The sequence below is a fragment of the Astatotilapia calliptera genome, chromosome 17 (genome assembly GCF_900246225.1).
Source record: "Astatotilapia calliptera chromosome 17, fAstCal1.2, whole genome shotgun sequence".
NCBI classification, from domain to species: Eukaryota; Metazoa; Chordata; class Actinopteri; order Cichliformes; family Cichlidae; genus Astatotilapia; species Astatotilapia calliptera.
This window is the reverse complement of record NC_039318.1, coordinates 4252357-4275389: the sequence shown is the minus strand read 5'-3', so window position 1 is coordinate 4275389 and position 23033 is coordinate 4252357. Positions and strand designations below refer to the sequence as shown.

Genomic DNA, 23033 nt, shown 5'->3' with positions numbered 1-23033 from the left:
AAGGTAGCAAATTCATGAAAAAGATGGGGTTTTTTTTCTTGTTTTTCCTCTTTTTAAATGAATTTCAGCTCTTTTTTAAAAAATAAAAATGACTTCCAAGAGTGCAGAAAAGAGCCCGGAGACTTCATGAATAATGTATTAGTGCACGACTTTTTCAGATATAACCCTGAAAAACAGACTTCCATTCATTTTTCCTTTCAACAGCTGGGAAATGAAATCCTATATTTCTTAGAAACTGCATCAGTTGCAAACATAAATGACTCACAGCAAACCAAACTCTCTTCCTCTCAGTCTTTTTGGCTTTGAGGCCAGGCAGCATGTCTTTCTCCAGAGACGGCAGCAGCTGCTCCATCACCATGTTGGCCATCACCTAGAGTTAACAGACACAGAAAATATCTCAGGTTTGTCTCATCATCATCCAAACGAGGCCAGAATAAACTTTTATAAACTCTCAGGTTTTACTAGTAAGACAGGATTTCAATATTTTTTAAAAAACGAAAAAAACAAAACAAAAGCAAACAAAGCAACAAAAACACACCATTTATATAGCGATATATACACACATAAAAAGAGTGTTCTCTGGAATATTTCGCAAACCTATGTCAGGAAAAATGTCCAACAAACCCCGAGTTTAGAAATTAACTCTGAGCTGATTAACTCTGAGAATATTAGCTAGTTACTTCAATCAACTCTGAGTATATTCAAAGAGTTCAGCACGTACATGAGTAGAGAAAGGAAGCCATCGTGAATTGAGCTCCAATAACACACGTTGCTCTGTGGCAACAGGTAAATAAAGAGCAAAGCCTCCATTATAATCTGAGGGATACTGATGCATGGGAGTGTGGACATTTTAATTAGCTTAAAATATTTATTTATTTTCCTTTGGTCATCATTTACCCCATTGGTACTTTAATTTCTTGAAGATAAACTGTATATAAACTGTATGAAGGCCTGATAGCCGATGTCTTTGTGTGCAGACCCACTCAGACTGATTTAGCTGATTTTCAGTGGAAAAAAATATAAATTTTCTGTGAATTTCAGACTCTGTGCCTTGTAAAATACTGTTTGACAACATTTAAATTTACACTGTTCTTGAATATACTCCAGTGGCTCCAGCAAGTGTTTGTGTTTTACGCATGTTTAGTTTGTTGTTATATCAGAGGACAAATTCCTTCTATAATGCTAAGAGGAAGGATTGGAGACTGTTATGAAAATGTCATGTGGGTAAAGGCATAGTTTATGTTCACTGCCCCAAATTATTATATCTCTTTCTAATAGTCTGTGCTAGTGGCTTATATAATGGGAAAAGTACGGGGACAAAGGATCAAGGTCCACATGGTGAGACAAATGATTTCACACCTCTGATTATACAGACATCAAAGCCAAAACAGTATCCCCAAAAAAACTGAATCAAAGCCCTTTTAAGTTTCAAGGCTTAAAACTATTAATTCTTCAGAGGAATTTTGCATCTGGTCAATGAGATTCCTAACATAAGCCAATGTGTGTGTTTTATAAGAAGCCTGTTTGATCTACATCTATAAGGTAGAATAGACAGAATGCCTTTTGTTGCCACTATACACATGTACATGTCCAGGGGTGCGTTACACAGCTAATAAGTCAACCTAGCTTTCCTGTACCATCCTTTATCCGTTTAATTTTCATTTTGTAAATGTATTTACATGTATTAATTATGTAGCCATTTCACTATTTATACTTAAGTAAATATTCATCCTCAGTATTACTATGTTGGGAGAAATAACTGTTGCTAAGAAAAATAAAGAAAAGAGACATACCCTTGCATCACTTCCTATCAGCATGTCCCAGGCTTCGTATTTGCCTTTGTCCTGTCTGTAGAGCTGAATAGCTTTAAGGAAGGCCTGAACTTCACAAGTCTTTTTCTTCAGGAAGTCTGACAGAGGGAAGAGAAAAAAGTCAGACATGCAGGGAGCTTTGAGAAAATGAATTCACTGTCAAAACATTGGGCCATTGCGCTCGCTTGTTTTATCTTTATCATTTATTCATCAGCTGATTTTAACAGTACTTCACTGATCGCACACAGCAGATATTTATCTTTCATCTTGATGCTCAGATGACAAAATCGTCACACGACAGTCTTTGTGGCACAACGGCCAGTCATAATCCTCTCAGTTTTTTGTAATCCGGCCACAGCTGGGTAGAAGACACGACTGTATGATCATGTTGGTTTTTACCACCATTTTAATGATCTTGCGTGGGTTCTCTCTGGGTACTTCGGCTTCCTTCCACAGTCCAAAGACATGCAGTTAGCTGGGATAGGTTAACTGGAAACTCTAAATTACCCATAGGTGTGAATGCAGCAGCTTCCTGCAGCTTAACTGCAGGTGTAAATACAAGCGACTGTGAGACGAGGTTGTGGGGCCGAGCGAAGCGACCATTGTGGCGGGTATACTGTGGCCACTCTGTCAGCACTCAATGCTCCATCCACAACCCATTCAGCCTGCCATTATTATTCATCTTTTCTCTGACTACAGTCCACAAACTGCTGGGTTAATGTTAACAGATGGCTCATGTGACTACCAGAGAACTGCTAGTTTAATGGATAATGTTAACATGTGTACTGGCCAAGTTAACATTTAAAATATGTAATTAACACTTCAGTCTTGTTGAAACAGGAACTTTATGAAGACTTTCAGAGAGATCAGTAAAGGGTTGTTCGGTGTTATGAACATTAATTACTCACACTATTAGTAAGAGGAGGAACTGTGTGCCTGAGGAGGTAAGAACATCCTTTTCTGTAGCATCTTACCTTGGTTCTGGTGTCTGATGCAGTCTGATAGGATGGAAATGAAGGTAGCCTGTGTGGCCTGTTGTTTGAAGCAGAAATAGGAGTCCCTTCTGTAGGGCAGACGCAGGTAGACTGGAAACTGTCCCGGCATCCCTGCCATAGGTGGAGCAAAGTCCTCTTTTGCACCTGAAACAGAAAAGAGTAGATGAAAGTCTACATGTGCTGCTAGTGAGCAGCTGTCAAATGGCCAGAACCATTTATTCTTTAACTTTGTAGTGCACTAAAAATTAGATGACAGTAGCAGGCTAGACAAGATTACTTTGATTATGATGTAGGAGAAGGTAATGGAAAATAGGTATTGACTTGGAGATGAATAACTTAGGCTTATTACTGTAAACAGTATGATACTGCAGTATATTTCTAACTAAGCAGCTCTTTCCATTTCGCTTGACAATACTTTCCTTAACAAATACCATGCATTTTGGGATCAACTTGAAAGAAAGGCAGATATGAAATGTAAAAGTGAGATCAGAGGTCAAATGTGAACGATATTAGAAAGCAATCTTTAATGTGATTTTATCATATCTTAGATGTTGCCATTACAAAGGCAGTATCATTTTAAGCATAATTTTAAAGACAAACATTTTATGAGGGTTTGACAGTCTTAAACATTGAACCTTTGATCTCTTCTTAATATGATATTCATAATTTTCTTATCATTCCCTACATGCCTACAGACAATATTGCCAAAAGCATTTGCCTGTTTGCCTTCTCATACATATGAACTTGAGAATTGTTAATCCAGAGGGTTTAATGTGATGTCGACACACCCTTTGCAGCTATAACAGCTTCAACTCTTCTGGGAAGCGCCTTCCACAAAGTTTAGGAGTGCGTTTATTTAATTTTTGATGATTCTTCTAGAGGCACATTTGTGAGATCAGACACTGGTGTTGGACAAGAAGGTCTAGGTCTCCGTTTCTATTCATCCCACAAGTGTTAAAGTTCTTTATGAACCTTGTTTTGTACACTGGAAAATAGTTGTATTGGAACAGGAAAGGTCCGTCCCCCCTTCCACAAAGTTGGGCACCCTCCAAACCCAGATTCATCCCATGGATTACCAGACAGAAATGCGTGACTCTAGAAATATGTTGTTGGTCATGAAGTAGTGTACAGGCAACATCCATTGAAAAATACAAATGAAACACATGCAAACAGAGAACATCACATTTACAGGGGGACAATGAAATGAACATAATATATAGGAAAATCAAAAATATTAGGATTTATAATGAATCCTTTTTGAAAAGCATATAGATTTTAATAATAACTGTGTGTGACACAATGTGTGTAGAAGGTTTAGTTCAGATTGGCCCACCCTCTGAGGAGCTACGGTACATACGAACATATATACGCTAAGATTATTGTTGATTATTATTATAAAATAATAATTGATAAAATAACCATTTCTTTTTGGACATTTAAATTCTCATGATTTCGTCTTTAGCTGTGCTTCTTAAGAGGCTTGATGCTTTATGTACCCTTTTCCCATCTCTAACTGTTACCAGTTTGAAAATTTGAGCTTTTCATACGTAATAGTACGGTGTTAGAGGCTGTTCTACTATTAAACCAAAAGCAACTGACTTTTTCCAGTTAAAGAAAGGTCTAAGATAAAGCCTATGATGTCATCACGAGCCAAAACTATGGTTTTATTACAGAAATGACGGCGAAAGGTAGATAAAAGCATTGGCTGTGAGTAGAGCAATGTGGAAAATGAACCCATCACACAGTTACACATTATTCTTACTAAAATATAAAGCGTAATATAAACTTTCATCATTCAGCTGGCTTTTTAAATATACTAACTAATTGCTATAACATTAATATTAGCAGTGGAAGAAAGGGTATTATCTAATATTCTACAATTGGTTTTTCCAAATTTGTCAAAGATTTTTAATAAAAATTCAGCTGACGTTACTAACACTGATATTACAGAATCTCCTAACAAGGTGGCTTTAAAGAGAGAGTAGCTAATACTAATGGAAGTTTAAGGTAAGCGTTATTTTGAACTGCCAGTTATCGGGAGTTAATTTAGAAGAAGAGATTTGAAGACAGGAGACAGACACGACCATAGTCCCCTTTATAGCACATATAAACGTATCGTGCAATGCCTACATATAGTTTAGACAATATTAAATTGAAAATGTTCTCTACTGGAATTCAATATCTTCTAAAATTACTGTCTGATGATTGCTTTGTTGTGTGATAGAGGAAATTTGCAAAGCTTTATTAAGAACCCAGTACCATAAGGCGATGTCATAAAAGTGTAAGTGAATCTAATGACTCTTAAACCATATGTTAATCCAGTGGTTCCCAATTTTTTTCTGCTAGGCCTCCCTTTGTTTTACAAACACATCCTCACACAACCATATTTTGTTTCCAAACTCTAACATTTCATAAACAATTAAACAAAAACAAGTAAACTGCAATAAATCACAGGCAGTAATAAAATACACTACTAATTCTTTTACGCTACATCCACACCTACACGGGTATTTTTGAAAATGCAGCTGTTTCTATGCGTTTGGGCCTTTCGGTCACACGTAAACGGTGTTTCGAATCACCGACAATAGAGACCCCTTTTTTGCGCTTACGTGTGGACGAGGAATACAGAGTTCGTCACGCAACGTCAAAGGTATGTGCCCTTTTTCACGTCACGCTGTGCGCCACGTTATTGTGACAAAAAAAGAAAGAAAAATAGTTGTTTTAGGTGTTTTACTCACAGCTTTCATCAGGAAAACATTTATCCACTACAGCCATGTACGCCTCTTCTGCCGTCAGAACCTTGCCCCCTGTAGGCAGGAGCTTGTGGCATGGAGGAGCTCCTTTAACAAAGGTCTGAAGAAAGAAGACACAGAATGAATAAGAGGGGCCCCTTATGTAGATGCCTTTGATTTGCTGACATCACTTTCACAGACTCACCTCAACGCTTTCGTGACACTCCAGGCAGTAGTTGGCTCTCACCACCACATACCTCTCCCGCCACTTCCTGGTGTCATCAAAGTAAAAGACACTTTCCTCATATAGCACTTCACCCTCCTCTGGAGCCGCCTGGTGAACACGAACACGTGCATGAAAATTTGTGCCTGCTCGTCTTTGAGTTGACTATAAACTCAGTTTGCATATCAGAACATATCAGAGTTGAGCCTCCAAGCTATTGTGGACTGCATGATGAACTTTAACTGTTTCTGCTTTTAAAATAATTCATTAAAATGAGTTTCTTACTGCCAGCTGCCAGGTCAATTTTAAAATGCAGGACGTGATCAGGTCTTTCACAGTGAATGCTCTGTTTTTTATACCTTCCTTATTTTAGTATAGCTTTTCCAAAATGCAGCTATTCTACAATTATTAAATTGTTTAGAGGTTATCGTGTTGTATTCTCTATTTATTAGTAGATGGTCAAATATAGATTTACCTTGACAATCCTCTTTTCCAGTCTTATTGACAGAAGAGCTTAAAGCACTCACGTTTAGTGCTCTATATAAAGAGTGCTTTTACCTCTCACACATATTGCAGTGTTACTTCAGTCTCTATTGTGTGTTTAACATCTTCATTTTCCCCTCAGTATAGGGTTATCTTCTTTTGTAAAATCAGCTGCTCTGTTCCCAGCAGCCTACACTTCCCGGTATTTGTGTTTGTGATTGGCCAGATGCTGCAAGCACCACCCCTTTCATGGGGAAACCCCTGTGTGTTTATTATTGATTCAGCTCGGGTGAAAAGTTGCTAAGATAAGGTTTGTATGAAGCACATGCATCATGGATGTTACATTTCTCCAGTACATTTTAAAAGACATACCCTCTGTTTGAGCAGCTGTGTGATCTTCTGTTTGTGCTGTTCCACATCATCTTCTACCTGAGAGAACTGAGCCACAGAGAACTGTTTCCTGTAGTACGGGCTGAACTCTTCCAGCACAGCCTCGGCCTGGCCTGCAACAATACAGAAGAAAGGCCGCGTTTTTAATACATTGCTTTTGAAGCTTAGAAAAGCACATATTATTGTTGGGGATGGGTGGTGAAAACTGAACACTGAAGCTGTGAATGGATGGTGGTCAGATTACAGACAGACTAACAAAGAGACTGAAATGCAAACCAGCAAGTTTAGACCAAGGGGAAAGCTGTAGAGCTGCACTTAGTGTGAATTGAGTTATTTTGCAATACCAAAAATACAAAAATTAGTTTACAGCAGCGTGAAGACCAATTTTGAAGACCAAAGGAAATGAGATAAGAGAGCCACAATTTGTCAGTGTGAAACAAAATACTGTAAAACCCATATGGACCCATAACCCGGTGTTTTAAAGATCTTTAAAGTTAAAGATCACCTTTCCCTCTCCTGCATTTTATAAACTATAAAATATGTGTGTGTGTTCATAAACAGTTTTAAAGTTAATGTACATACAGAAAACAGGCTAATGTTATGACTTTATTTTATTAGACTAAAAAGATTTAAAATCATGACTTGGCCTTCTGGAGCAGGAAAAAATTAACAGCAACAGAAGTAGGTTAATATGTAAAACTACATTACTGGTAATAGATAACCTATAAATAATGAATACATCACTGCAATAGCTGTGAATATGAGGTTAGAATGTTTAGCTAAATTATCATGAATTTTCTATTATTCAAGGCCCACTTTAGTGTCTGCTGGTCTTGAAAAAACATTAAAACAAGTAAAGAGAATGATGACGGCTTACAAGAAGTCAAGGAAAAGGTTAAATTCTAACGCTAATGACACTTGATCGATAAACTGCAGACACATTTATCCCTGCTTCACTACTACAAGCCAAATTAAAAACGTCTTAACTGGTGAAACAGTTCAACCACTTCAAAAAAAAAAAAAAAAATTTGTATAAAATGGGCCGTGCTTGACTAACAAAACAAACACATGAAGTCCGAGTTGAAATTGCCATATCTGATTCAAACTTTTCCAGATGCCTTTTAGGAAATATTGAAGAAAAATGGCTCTTCTTTCTGCTTATTTTCAGTGTCTTTCAGTGTCCTCTAACATAGTATTCCAGTCTTAATACATACCAGATGGTATCTCGCTGTACCTGATGTGACCCGTATAATTCTCCTATAATTAGGTGACTGAGGTTGTTGTTAGTAGCTCTCGAGACTATATGAGTCATCTCTATCCAGATTACAATTGGCACATCAGACTCCAAGACCTGTCACCAATAATCGTCAACCAGAACCCCTTTCTCTTTCTGCTTTTCTTAGTCCTTCCTGTTGTCAGCCGTACAGTTGCCAACACAGAGAGAAAAGAAAACCTCTCAGATTTCTCTCCATTCTTATTAAATCAGGTCAGACGCCTTGTGTGAAGGGATCCTGATTCCTGGGGGGGGGAATAAAATTGAGCTCACCAATTCTTTCCACTGTTGCTTGCCTTTGCAAACCAAATCACACCACCAGAGAGATGAGGAGGGGTAGGGATGCGTTAAATGTGTATTTATGCTCCCCCAAATGTTCAGTGTCCCCAATTCCCAGTGATACATCATTCACTTACTGGACGAGCAGCGACAAATATTTGGCTGCTGCTTGTTGTGTCTCCCAGTATAGGTATGCTAATGCTGGGGTTAATGCCTCTGCCATTATGCCTGCATTCTGCCTTCAGACTAGTATGGAACTGGAGCTCTGTTACACTGTATTAATGCACTGAAGAACAGAGCACTCACGGAGCAGAGTTGGGAAGTGAAGTATGTGTTTGTGTAGCATTGTCCAAGGCAAAAGCATTTACTAATGTAGCTATTAATTTATGCATTTTTCACAGACTCTTATTGGAATCATAATGGGAAATAATATAGTATAGCAGCCTTAATGGCCTTCATGTACTGGCTACAGCATATGAACTAATGGCTGTAATTTCATAATGGTTTATGGAACATTTCAATTCAACCCATGTCAAATTATCTACTTGATACTGACTCACAATCAGCAGCACTCACAAGACCTAATTGTGGATTGAGGAAGGAAAAGAACAAAGAAAAAGTGGCGTAGTAGTAGTAGTAGTTTGTCATAGTCATAGTCAGAAGTACTCGGAAGCTAGGAGAAAGTGAAAGAGAAAGGTGGCAAAGGTGAAGGCTAGTGAGTTCTAAGGAAGCCTGAAGGAAGAGTGGGACAAAATTCCACCCAGTGTGCACTAGGAGTGACAGGTGGGTTGGGATAACATCAAGTATCAGGCTCTGAGCCCATTCTTGCTTGCAGTGGTGATGGACAGGTCTATATGGACGACTTGCAGTACACACTGTGATTTGTAGTGAGAGTATGGAGCACAATATATGTGTGCATGACAGGAAGGCAAGTGTAAGGTAAACGTGTGGTCAACCATTCAAAGCAACAGACAGTCCGCAAGAGACGTGCAGAAAAGAGTACAAGCAAGGTGAGGAGTGGGTGGAAATGAATGTCACGGTCATTTATGACAGAAGAATACATCGAGAATGAAGACTTCAGAGAAGTTCACGTATGTTGTGCATAAAATAAAGGATAATGGAGTGTGTTTTAATGGACTATTGTGTCACTAGGTACTGATAAGGAGGATGTAGTGGAGGAAGGACATGGAAAACGGTTGGTGTGACAGAACAGGATGCTAGCAATATGGTGAGATTGAGGAAAATCATCCACTGTGGCAATGCCTAAAAGGAGCAGCCGAAAGATGAAGACAACAACTATGAAACATTTAAATACCCTTGATCTAAAGTTGAGTAAAATTCCTTTCTGTAAAACAGTTTACATGGCCAGACACTTTCCATCACGGCAAAGACAGATGATGATGTAATGATGTAAACTGCTGGCTGTTCTGCTTCAAGAGAACATAGAGGAAAAGGTGAGATGATTTGGACATGTGCATACAAGGGATAGTGGATATACTGGACAAAATGTTGAAGATGGAAAACCTCAGAGAAGTTCATGTATGTAGTGAATAAAACAAAGGTGAATGGTGTTTTAATGGATTATTGTGTCACTAAGTACTAAAACATAAGCTGTGAATCATTTAGTAGCTGGTTTCACCTTATTGATGCAGATGTGTGTGGGCGGGGATCCTCTGCACTGCAGCTACAAACAAGGAAATACTAGGGGTGGTGGAAAAAATCAATACTGTGTAGTATCGCGATATTTTGTTTGCTAATGATGTATCGATACAGGGACAGCAGAAATCGATATTTTGTTACAAAAAGGTTTTTGTGCTCTGACTTCAGAGCATGTTGATCCTTTTTCTGAGCAAGAATCCTGACATTCCTTCACTGTCCAAATGTGTTTAACTTTTTTTTTGGCAGCAATAAACATGACAGTTTACTTATTTTAATTTAAGACATGTTTTATTTTAATTAAGTTTAAAACTTTTTTATTTAACGCAAAATTATATTTTGTTTTAATTTACTTTCAAATTCTTCAGTTGCTGAAGGGGCTGCATAGTTTTCATAAATTGCATAGTTCAGAATAGCTATAATTGTACCAGATGGTTGCATTCAGTTAAGTTGGACTAGACTGTAATACAAACCGTTCAGTTTGTCAACAATAAAACTGACTGAAATGAGAGAAAGACTGAGTGCGAGACTTTGATATTAGATAAAATGAATATTGATAAAGTTTACCTTTATGTACAGAATCTGAATATCGCAAAATATTTTTTAAAATTGCAATAATATCGTATTGTGCATTAAGTATTGTGATAATATCGTATCGTGGGATGTATGGTGATTCCCACCTCCAGGAAATACCCCTACTAACTTATATATACACACTTACAGGCACACTTATTCTGGCTGCCAGCTCTCTAAGCTTTCTGTTAGAATACATTTAACAATAAAAAATAAAAAGTTATTTTCGTAGTCTCAGTGGAGCCTCTTCACAAGGTTATCTCAAATCGTCTCTGACGAGACTGAGCTAAGTGTCTGTGAACCTTCAGCTCAAATCTGCTGCTGTTTATGCAAAATGTCTGCAGCCACTATTTGGTTAATGTATCCTCTTTTTCAGGTTAAGTGATCATGCAAACACAGAAAGGTGCCTTTAGCACCTTTTCATAAATCACTGATTTAAATAAATAAATAAATACATGATAACAACTAAGGTCATGGCTTGCTGTATGATACATCCTTTCCAAGACAGGATGTATCTTTTTGTTTAGGAAAATTCTGATTCAGACGTGTGTCCATGTGTTACGCCTGTACAATTTACGACTGCTGCTAGCAAGTTTGCTAGTGTTAGCATGTAGCTTAGCTGGGCTTCCTTTCAATCAACTTTCAACTTATTGCTCTAAAATACAAAACAAAAAAAATTATTGACACAGTGTGGTTAGCTGTCACAAAAATTCCCTTATGAAGTGAGACACACAGAGGAGCGAGTTCTAATGCATTTATTTTCACTCTCGGTGAACGTCTATGTGAGTGCTTGTCAGAGCAATCCTGTTGGGCCTTTTTATACATTTCTCCCAACGTTATCCTGGGAACAGATATGTGTGTGTCGCTCTTACAGAGAAACAATTCAGCCACATGGTGTGCTACATGATGCTAACGATGCTTTGGATAACAGATAGCAGAAGAGTCAGAGAGAGAGATACAAGGACTTTGAGAAAGACTGATTAGCGGGACAAGGAAACTGACTGACAGAGAGAGCGATTCCTTTAGCTTACTGAATGTCGTGTTTTAAGTTCATAGAGTCTGTTATTGTTAAGCTGTCCCTTACTGAAGGAAATGCACTTATCACATTGCCACGGTAATTAAGTGATTTAGAAAATGATTAGAAAATTGTTCTACTTTATTTCAGTCTACTGTTAAGCCTTTTACACTGCTGGAATTATAGCTACTAGAACAAAGAACACACACCAAGAATACTTGTTCAACCATTTAATTAATTTAACCACAATCTACCTACAGATCTGCTTTTTATTCACTATTTTATTATCATCTGATAATGTCTCTGTTTGGAGTACGTGGCACTCAGAGGAATCCATCTGCCTTAAAGAAGAGTCACGTGATCCACGAAATGCCCCTTTTAGATTGGCTAGATTCTGACGACACAATCCTTTTTATGTGAACATGTAAGGGAAAACCTGGGTTTACCTTAACAAGCTGATAACCATCTTTATGTGGACAATGTTAGGGTAAGTGAATCCTGACAACAACAACATACCATAGGCATGTATGCTGTACTTGCTTTGTAGCACAGAGCCAAAGATTTATAATAACTAATGATTCAATGCAGGATTCAGGGTCACCTGATCCAGCCCTGATAAAGAAAGGGAGGAGCTAACAAGCCATGTGATAAATAGAAGAGACAATGATAGTGAGTGACAAACAGAGGTAACTGCATACCTGGAGATACTGGGGCTAAAAATGTTATAGCCATGGGCTGTCTACAGCTGACAGGGAAAATGTTGGACTTTTAAACCAGATGCAAGATAACATTACTAAAATGTACCCAGAGCTAAAATGAGCATTTTTGCATTGTATTATACGTGAGACCTATCGAGAGCTAACTTGAATAGGGGCTTCAAGAAGGCCAAACACTGGTATAAAGGGTATATGTTTTGATTAATATCATCTTATGTGTCGGATTAATTCTTGTTATGTTTCTGGAGAATTTCTAGTTCTTAGGCTTTGGTTCCCGTGCTTCCTCTGTTCTCCATGTCTGTGTCTGTCATGTGCTTGTTTTGTTTTGACATTCCCTGTTCTGCGTTCAGTCTCTGTCCTCATGTTTTCTCTGTGCCCGTCCTGGTTCCACGTTTCCTGTCTAGTCATCCCCGTCTTTATGTTCCCTCAGTATCGTGTCAGCTTGTGTCTCTGAGTCTGGGTCTGTAAGTTAAGTCGGTGTGTTTCCTGTTTTACTTTGAAGGTCCGTGTCTTAAGTCAATGCATTCAGTTTTGCTTCCCTTGTCTCGTCCTGCCTGATTAGTCCCAGCTGTGTTTCCCTTCCGTTTCCCGTTTCCTGATTACTCCGCCGTGTATTTTAGTCCTCTGTCATCCCATGCTTGTTGTCAGAATACATTCAGAATGCATTTCTTTTAATACCGGTCTTTTCTGTGTAGGGTTAACAGATCTAATTTATTAGTGTGAGCTCGTTTAACTTATGTTCACTACTAACTCCCATGACTAGTTTTTTTTTCTTCCCTTTTACAGGCAATCAAATGTTAACAAAATTACTTTTGGGTATAGTGACCCTTTAGGTTAGAGTACCTATATGTAGAGGAGGGGTCCAGGCCTCATCCAACACCCAGAAAACTCTCTGAAGTAGAAAAACAAACAAAAAAACTCCATCTACAGTATAAGAATTACTATAAAGAATCAAAATGAACAGTTTCTGCATCGGTGAGAAAAGGAAAATAGCAGCAGTTCCTCCTCTCAATGCCATCCTAATGCAATATAATACAAATGCATGTTCAAACAACATGTTCTCACTCCCACAGCGCAACATTTTACGCTAGGTGACAAATCACCTGTATATTATGCTTCCGGGCACCCAACACGTCCCTATATACGAGATCGGAAGAATTAGGAAACATGAGAACCGTTTGGAATGAATCTACACATGTACGTTCGTTTTACTTAAATTGCTTTGGAAAACACTAACGTCATTAAAGTGCTGGTTAAGCTTAGGGATAAGCTTAGGGTTAAAGCTGAAATACATGTCCGGAAAGTGTATTACCCCAGGAGCGTCATTCTACTGGATTCCTTCCATAACATAAGATGGCGCATAGCATAAGAATGTGGAAGGTCACCTTTCGCGTTCCTCAGGATCCCCTCGGGACTTGACAAATCATCATTATATTACACCTCGGGAGTGAGAACAGGCTGTCGAATCACAATTAAAAACCAAATGCACCTACATTTGGTCACATAAGTCATAAGTCAAAACTCAAATCTACTGTATTATAGATTCAGCCTGTATCAGTATCTTTGTATTCAGTAGTAATCCATCCATCTCAGGAATTATTCCATGTCTGCAAGCCTATGCTGGTTTCAGGTACCCGTTACAGCTTTCTGTGAGATTTCTTGCAGACATTGAAATATACTTAAAAGGTTCATGACTCCAGCAAATCCAACCGTCTTCTTAATGAAGCCATTTCTTTTACTAATGACTCTTCTGTTTGCTGATGGAAAGACAAGCTCAGGCCATTTTTGATTTGTGTGTTTATTAAAGGTGACACACAAAAGCACAAATGTGTTTCTGTTGTCAGACTCGGTAGAAACTGATGACACTGCAATGAAATATGTGAACAGGTGCAGTGCAGTAGGTGTTGTGCGTTACACCACTTACACTTGTTGCATGTTAACAAGAATATGAAACCCAAAGGATCTCACCTAAGTCTATAATCTGGATTATCCTATAAGTAAAACAACCATTATGAACGGAATAATCTTTAATTGTGTGCAAAGGAATTCACTTACTAGCTCAAAAAAAACAACAACAAACAAACAAACATCAGGGAACACTACAACCCAAAAGGAATGTAGACAACAGTCACTGCAATGCAGTATAGGCAGGTGCCCAGTTTCTTACCTGAACAATATCTTGGTATGTGAACTATGAGTATGTGCAGGGGAGTGTTGCAGGATTTCAACTGCAAGTCCTAGTTTCACAGGAGAGACCTGCTCTTCCACTTCCACTTCATGTCACAGGATAATCATGGACTAGATTATTCATTCAGTTTCATGCAGATGCTTCCAAGTTAATGCAACTGTTCAGAAATGTCCTCTCTTGAAATTCTTTGAATATTTTCTGAGTCTGTTTCTGCAGCAACAAGTAAACTCAAAAGAAAAAGACTAAAAATTAGACATCCTGAGCCAGAGTAAAAACTTTTCCTGCAGTCTTTTATGGCAAAAGTCTGTTTTATAAGTGAGGCAACATGAAAATAGTTTTGTGGCTCGCCAAAATAAACTGAAGGGCCCCTGTATGGTACAAACTTCACATTACCAGACCAGAAAGCTGTCCATAGTCTGACTGCACAGAAGCAAGTGTTTGGTAGTGAGCAGTTTTATATAAAAAAAAAAAAAAAGTATTTTACAAAATATATGTTTTAACAATCATGATGTATATATTTTTCAGTAATATTGCAAATACAGCATCAAAGAAAAAGTACTATTTTGATATACTTGTACACTTCCGTTCCTGTTGGGAATCCAAGTTTTCTCTATTTTCCTTCTTTAGGAATGCCTTTTTGAAAGCAACCCTTTGATTAAGATCATTTTTGATGACATTTCGGCAAACAGAAGATGTATCGACTGAAGGGCCAAATACATCTTTAAGGTCTTATGACTTTTCCTGTTACTTAAAGATGTGGGTTAAGATACTATTCAACTGCTATAGATATGTTTTAGGCCTTCCACTTGTTATTTTGTGAGGCATCGATAGGACGAGGCATAAAAACATTTATACAGTTTCTGTACCAGCGACTGAATACATGTAAATTCCAATGACAATGCAACACATGCTGTAACTTTACAGATGTGCTTTATTCTGTTTGGCACATAAAGCATTCCATCCTCAAAAGATTCAGTGAAAACTTGTCTTTTTTTTAAAAACATGGTATCTGATGAGCAATCAGGGAAATCTACTGGTCATCTCTAGATTTGTACTCAGTATACACTCACAGCCAGGATATCTGTATGGCGTCCTAAGTGGAAAAAAACTGAATGGTGCATCCCTAGATGTATGATTTTTTACATGTTTTTAAAATGGGTTTTAGAACCTTGAACATGACCTCTGAGACGATTACTGGGATTGTTATTATGATGACATGACAGTGTATAAGAGGAGAATGCCAGAAAGAAGGTCTTTCAGAGGTAAAGTTGGAGAGAGGTTCATTTAGATACCAGGTTTACGGTTTACCGTCTAGTGGAAAAATCCCAAAGTTCTTCCAGGACAACAAATGTTGAAACATTAACATGTCGGCTCATGTCATGCATGCTTTTACATGCATTCATGTAAACATGTAAACCCACATGAGCAAATGGACAAGCATCAAGTTTGTAGTTACAGCACATGGCTTTTACCAAGTCAGACTTCAGTAAACAGGTTTAAGAAACAAGTATAGTTAATAGTAAATACTGGGAGCATTGTGCTAAGAGGAATAACACTAAATTGAAGTCCAGTGTCTGCACTGAAGGTTTGGCAAGTCAGGAAATACCTGAAACAGTAACTCGCTGAAAGGCAGAAAAAAAACAATGGCCCATAGAGACAAAGGCAGAGTGAGTGGAGAGGAAGACGGCACGAGCGCATGCGTGTGGGTGTCTTTGACAGAAATACAAGTATTGTGAGAACACACACAGAGAAATGAAAATACGCCACAGCAACACAGTGCAGTACGTCAACTTGTACTGTACATTTCACCGCTGCATGTAGAGCTGTCAGAAGTATCAGGCTATAATGGCTGAAATGTACAACTGTATGAATATAATTCATGAGCATAACTGATTTGCTCATTGCCTGTTTTTGTAGAACAATGGAAAATATAAAAGCATTTGCATGTTTACAAAAGCTAATTAACTTAAATAAATTAATGACAGAAAATACTTCATTGGTCATTTGTAAGAAATAATAGTCTCCTTGGGAGCCACATTAATAATATTTTAATGTGCAGCAGAGAAGCTTTGGAATCCCTGTGGTTTAAGAATTATTTGAGAAACGTAGTCGTTCAGGTGCTGTCAAATAAAGTTACCAATAAAATTAAACATGGCAGCAACAGTTAGTGCCAACCATTCCACCCATAGCTGAAAGGTTTTGCTGCACTAAGAAATGCCACTCTCATTAGAGATGTTCTCTCTATCAGGCTTACATAACCTGAGAAATTGCTACAGATGGCTGACACTCATCATAAGCTCTTCTTGAACAACTGCATTTCAGCAAGTTTCATGGCTTGTAGAGCCAGTTTAACAGTTGCATGCCATCGTGACTTGATTACATAAGTAAAAAATAAAGGTCTTTTGTCCACAGTCCTTATGTTTACACTCACAACAGCCTTAAACAGACTTCCCTTGCAACTTCATCGACAAAATATTAACTTCTGTCTGTGCTTCAACTTCCCTGATTGAAAAGTAATATATAAATATACACTGTCGCTGTTTATTATTACTATTATTAAGTATCACACATAAACTTGTGGAAAGAATAAACAAGTAGTTTATGAATGAAGGTCATTTAACAAGCTTGTTGGTGTTATCAGATAACCATCAGCTAACAAGCTTGTGTTGACCTCCAGCTCCAAAACCACAGCATCTGCTAAAGTTGAGACGTCAGAATGTGGAGCTCAGAATCACCTGTGCCATCGCCATCTTTCATGTACAGGCCACAGTGCTCATTTGAGATTTAAATGAGCAGAAGCAGCACCAATGCAAACTCTATACACATCTTCATCAGTAGATGCAGGGTGGATTCATGTTGAGGATCCTCACTCATGACTAATGTTGAGTAAGTAACCAAGAGACAGTTTTTACAGTGAAAGACGTCCCACCCTCGAAATCTAAAGAGTACAACCCAAAGAAGGCTTCGACCTACACCCGTTTCCACGCCTTGGCTCGTGTGATTAAGTAGAGGATCAATAGGAGGACCATTGTCGCTCTTGGAGGGAAACTCCCACAGGGCTTAAATCTGGGACTCTCCACCATTTGACTCTAGAACTGAAGAAGCTTCTTGGATGAGACGTGAAATGTCTTCAAGGAACTTAAGGAAGCCCAGATGCTTTTTTCTTTCCAAGCTCCTTAGACTTTGTGCTTTTAGTTTTTATTCACTTGATGATCAGAGGCTGTGTATCAACCAGCATATAATGTCAAATCATATATAGTGTTCCAAGGTCATTTGGTGGAAACAATCCAAACTATGAAAACAGTAGTTAGTTGTTGGTCAGTTGTTCGGAGTAAACAACAGGTGGGTTTCCAGCTGAGAGCCTGAGCAGCAGCAGTTTCCTCTCTTTGTACAGAGCAGTGCATTCAGATCCAAAGGGTGGAAAAGTCCCACAGTTTCTCTCAGCTCTCTGAATATCTGAGGGATTGTGTAATGGCAGCTGGAGGCAGAGTGACACAGCATGAAGGATGGCAGGCTTACAGCAAAAACAGACTCTCCACAACACTACAGCAATGAAAGCCCCCTTAACTGCCACAATAAACTTTTATTACAGCTAATATAAAGTCCCGAATTATTTGTTACATATATGAGTATTCGCCAACATTTGGCCAAATGACATATTTTGCTGATTAAGTAAATACCGACACTTCAGAAAACACAAATTAAAGCATATCTTAATAACCTCCTAAGTAAGTGTGGGGAACTGCTGAAAACTGCTTGACCATTACTTACAAGTGAATACAAAATGTTGCAGTTACCTTAGTCTGTAACCTTCACACCAGCAACACGTGTTCAAGCCAAAAGAAGTAGATTTAAGAGGATAAAGGGAAATCTTTGACATTTAGACCACATGCATATAATCACCAACTAAAAAGAGGGAGAGTGTGTAAATGAAATATCTAAAAACATCTTTTAAAGTTTACTTAGGAATTAAGAGGGGAGAGTTTGTTTTCTTTAACAATGGCTCATTTTCTCTCTCAGATTTATGAGTTCATTCAAACACACATACAGACATATCAGCTTTTGTGCTCTCAGACACAGCAACACAGCCTCTCCTCTGGTGTAGTTCATATACAGGCAGTTTGATCATCACTGAGGACTACGTTTTTCAAGTTTAGGTTTGTTGCTGAGGAAGGAACAACAACAACACACACACACACACATACACAGCTACAGTATATGGACAAAAATATTGGGCCACCTACACATTACACCTCCAGGAGCTGCTTGGCAATAAAAACCCACACCATGAACCTACCGGTGCATGTGCCTCAGCACTCGACAGTCCTGCTCTGTAACATTACGTGGTCAGCGACTTCGTGAAAGAGTTGCTGTGGTTCCTAATTGCTTCCATTAGGCAGTAATACCACTTACAGTGGCCCGTGAAATGTCTGGTTGGGTATTACAGTACCGTGCTCTAATTTAGTGAGCTCTTCAGAATGATCCACTCTTTCAGAAACGCTAGGCAGGCTGCATGTCTACGTGCTCGATTGTATACATTTGTGGCAATGGGTCTGAAAACACCTGAATTCAAAGATTAACAGGTGCAACCCACTACTTTTGTCCATATAGTTTATGTGTCAGAATGTGCAGAGAGCCTTGAAAATTAGCAGCTATTTCACTGAAATATATCTCATCTGTTAAAGTGCAAAGATTGATAAATTCAACTATATTTATAATCAGCATGAAAAACTGAAAAAGCTGATAACTGTCATAATGAAAAGACACAAAAGCAGCCTGATATCAGACAGAACTGTCAAGTAAATATCCCTGCATGTAGGGCTGGGCGATATGGCCTAAAATCCATATCGCGATATAATTTGAAGAACGTGCGGTAACGATATATATCACGATATATAAGCTCAGTTTTTGGCTTTCCCCATATTTCAAAAGTGCTTCATCTCTCTTGCTGTGACTGACGCCCGGCATAATTTGCAGATGATAATGGTTGTAGCCGCTGCAATGCTTTCGACCAAAACAGGCACAGCTTGATGACATCATCAACATGCGCTATCGCGATAGAGCGGTATAGTCAAAATCTCTATCGTTGGCCAAATTTATATCGTTTCTATCGTTTATATCGCCCACCCCTACCTGCATGTCTCCTGACACAGCAGCAGTAATGTTAGATGTGAAAAGTTGATCATTTTTTGAAAGCAATGCCAGCAATCAGAATGCAGGAAGCAAAGTTTCTGATGCTCCAAGTTTCTTGCAGACCCTCTGCCCTAAGCTCAAGTGAAGCATATGGTAGCCTATGACAATGTTAACCCTGAAATCTTTTACTATAGAGAGAATTACAGGTAAATTTACATCTAAGCACTGTAATGCTTGGAAATATTAACACTTGCAGTGTATTATGAAGTCCACAAAACTACCCCTCAGACTCCTAGTAGATGCAGTTTTCAGTTTTTAGTAGGTCCCTAATTAAATAAAGGCTTAAGTTCAATGACTTTTCCCCAAAATGAGGTCTGGAGAGATTTTCTTCCATGCTGGTTACAATTACTATGCACAAATTTACGCACCAATGTGATTGCATCAGAGAGCTGCAGACTATGCTTGTACATGAACATAAGTAGGCGAGATATTTGATGTAATGGAATTTTCCTATACATTTGTATTCAGGATTTTTCAAGAGATTTGTCTCTGCCTTATAGTATAATGGCTCAAAGTATTGGATGAAGCCTAGCAGACTCCTGGGACAACTGTGAATCAATGCAGGGCCTAGATGACCTATAATTTTTGCCTCTGCATTTGCTTGTTTTTTCAGCTTTAGAGGTTGTATCTTGGTCAACTGTCAGAAAACACAAATTCAAAGAGAATCAATTTTGTAAACACAAGACTAGGAAAAGCAGCATATCGTTAAAAATAACAGGTTGCAAGAGTGTGGAACGTGGCACAACTTTTCTTCAAAACAGATTCATCTGCAGCTGATCAACTCATATTTTCAAGTCTGATTAACACTACAAAAAAAATAAATAACGAAAGATTGCTTCGCCCCCCCCCCCAAAAATAAACATAAAACTGAATTCATTTCAATGCTAAACATTTGATATTTCTAAGGCCACTGTAATAATTTAAGCTTAATAACCTGGAGAATAATGACACCAAACCAAACTGGAACTGAATGACAACACACCATGAATCAAACATTCAAGCCCCCTTTATCCTGTGTGAATCTGGGGTATGTGGGATGTAAGGTCTGGGGTTTTTCTGAGGGGCGGGTGGGGGGTGGTATCCCATATTCCTTCTCTACTCCCCTTTTTATAACTCCAATGTGTTAACATGCAGCACCAAGCAACACAGCCCTCTGCTAACAGTTTAACAACAAGAAGACATCGCTTTGGAGAATGATATAGTCAGAGTTAGAAATATGTTCAGACACAGTCAGAAAAAGGTCAAATTACATCAGTCAGAAAAACTGCTAGTGAGTGTCAAGGGACGGAGCTCCATCAAAACTGGACCTTTGTCAGCTTATGAATCATACACTATGTACTGCAGTAGGATCACTTCATCTAACCCAACCTTGGAAACTACTCACCAAATTGCCACGCTCCACCCTGTACACACATTTCACAGCTACATAACGATAGACAAGAATGCTCTGGCCATGAGAAATAGATCTAGAGTGTCACTGATCTTGACTGTTTTAAGCCTCCCCTCAGTAGCAGCCAGGAAAATCTGACAAGGCAAACGTGAAAGCACACGCTTCACCCCGAGACTGAGTGTACAAACAGCTTGTACAGACCATAAGCATAAACTCCAGAAGATAGAAAGTTCCCAGGGGATGTCATTAAATGAAGGTCTGAACACTGGCTTCCTAACATACAGAGCATTTCCACTCTGATATTATTAAGAACGGCAACAAAAATAAACACAGACTGCCCCAGTTGAACCCATTTTACAGCTGAGTACTGCAAACTGGTATCAGGTCCAAAATCAGTCCAAATTTTGTCACAGCATGGTGTCTTCTGGTATGCCTGTTAATCAGGAAATAGAGTGGGGCTGATTTAATAGCCGACTCCCCACATTGCATGTTGAAGTGGGAAAGAAAAGTCCAACTTGCCCTGAGTGTATTCATTTAAGTGTGTGTGAGACAAGGCACTTACTCATGGAATAAAGGGCTGTATGAATGTGTGTGTGTGACTAAGCGAACAAAGCTATTCTAAAAAGCACTCTGAAACTGCTCAGTTGGCTTTGAAAAGCACTATAAGTACCAGTCCCTCTGAAATAAACCATATTTGTGGTTAAAAAAAACTTGAATTATGAAGCTCAGAGCAGCCTGTATGATGAAGAAAGCATGAGGGAAGATGCTGCATGAAGGATTGCCTTCAAATCAGATTTCACTATTTACGCAACACACATCACCACATGTGCACCTGTCTGCTGTGCACGCATACACACAATAAAAGACAGGTAACATTAGTCCACACCCCTGGACACGCCCAAAAGAAAGAGAGAAAAAAGAAAGAAAGTTCGATCTCTCTGATTTTCCTTTTTCCTAGCAGTACTGGAAATACTGGAGTGACCTCCATGAGCCCCCCAGACTAACCAGGCGGAAGTGATAAATGCATGAACTAATGTTTTTGCCATGAAAAATACATGTAAAGTGTCCCCCGCCCCCCCTCCAGAGAGCTTATTGGGAGAGGGACAAAATGCCTGGTTAAAGATAACCAGGCATAACCAGACGGACAGCTTTGCGAGTAGCCTGATACTCGGCTCTCGACGGGAACTGTTTCCCACTCTAACTCACATTTTCACGTAAAAAAAGCTCAAACTGGCATTACAATTCAAATTAAAATCGCGCTTCTTATATTTATGCGCAAACTAACAGCTTCAAGCGCCTCGACTCCAAAACACAGTGATGTGAAACGTCGCTCTAAACCCGACAGAAACAGCCCACTCTCTTCATCGGTGCTCAATGAAACGCGCTGAGGAGTGCGCTGCGCCCTCGTTGCGTCGCTCACCCAACGCATACCAAAATTTCAACCTCAAACTTTCTCGGTTATTTAATTTTTTTTTACCTTTAATGTACTTGGATTTGTTTTCATCCAACAGGCTGGACGCGGAACCCCCCATGATGCTTCTGACAGGAGACGATCCGCAGGTAGTGTTCTGCACTCAGGTACTTACACCGTCACATCAGCTAGCAGGGCGTGCTCTCCTCCTCCTCCTGCCAGTGTGTCATTCAGTGACGCTCCGCCACTTAGGCCAGCCCCAATAGCGCCTGTGGTCTCCCTAATCATCCACCGTGACTTGTTGAATCACAGCTGTAAAAAGCTCTATTCAGTTCGGTTCATCAAACGACTAATAATGAATAAACAAATAATATTAATGTAACTGACCCTTTGGATTCAGGAGTGCTCTATCTAGACAAGGAGACAAGAGGGTAGAATGTAAAATATTTACTTCAAACATCAAACTTAGAAAGGGACAATCTTGTGATAGATTTATAAAAATACTAGAATTTTACCAACCCAAACTGTGCTGTCCCGGAGCTTGCGCAAACAGAATTGTGATGTGAATGCAATGTGGTGCCGAACACGTATTGCTTTTGCAAGAACAGCTATATAACATCTTTTTGTTTTTTATTTATTTATGGATTTTCTATTTCAGTTATTACATGTGCTATTAATCTCAGGCTCTCTTCCACAGCGTGTCTT

General features: G+C 38.8%; 1 protein-coding gene across 1 annotated transcript in view; it reads right to left on the bottom strand.

Annotated features, from left to right (window-relative positions):
• niban1a (niban apoptosis regulator 1a) overlaps positions 1–22628 on the bottom strand; it is a 28726-nt gene extending 6098 nt beyond the window's left edge. Inside the window, exons 1-7 of the mRNA XM_026147540.1 lie at positions 22395–22628; positions 6617–6747; positions 5744–5872; positions 5545–5659; positions 2786–2950; positions 1794–1909; positions 266–370 (exon numbers count right to left, since the gene is read on the bottom strand). Of these exons, the coding sequence (XP_026003325.1) occupies positions 266–370; positions 1794–1909; positions 2786–2950; positions 5545–5659; positions 5744–5872; positions 6617–6747; positions 22395–22449 (816 nt within the window). The 5' untranslated portion in view covers positions 22450–22628. The remainder of the gene's footprint in view (positions 1–265; positions 371–1793; positions 1910–2785; positions 2951–5544; positions 5660–5743; positions 5873–6616; positions 6748–22394) is intronic.
• Positions 22629–23033: the final 405 nt, after the last annotated feature.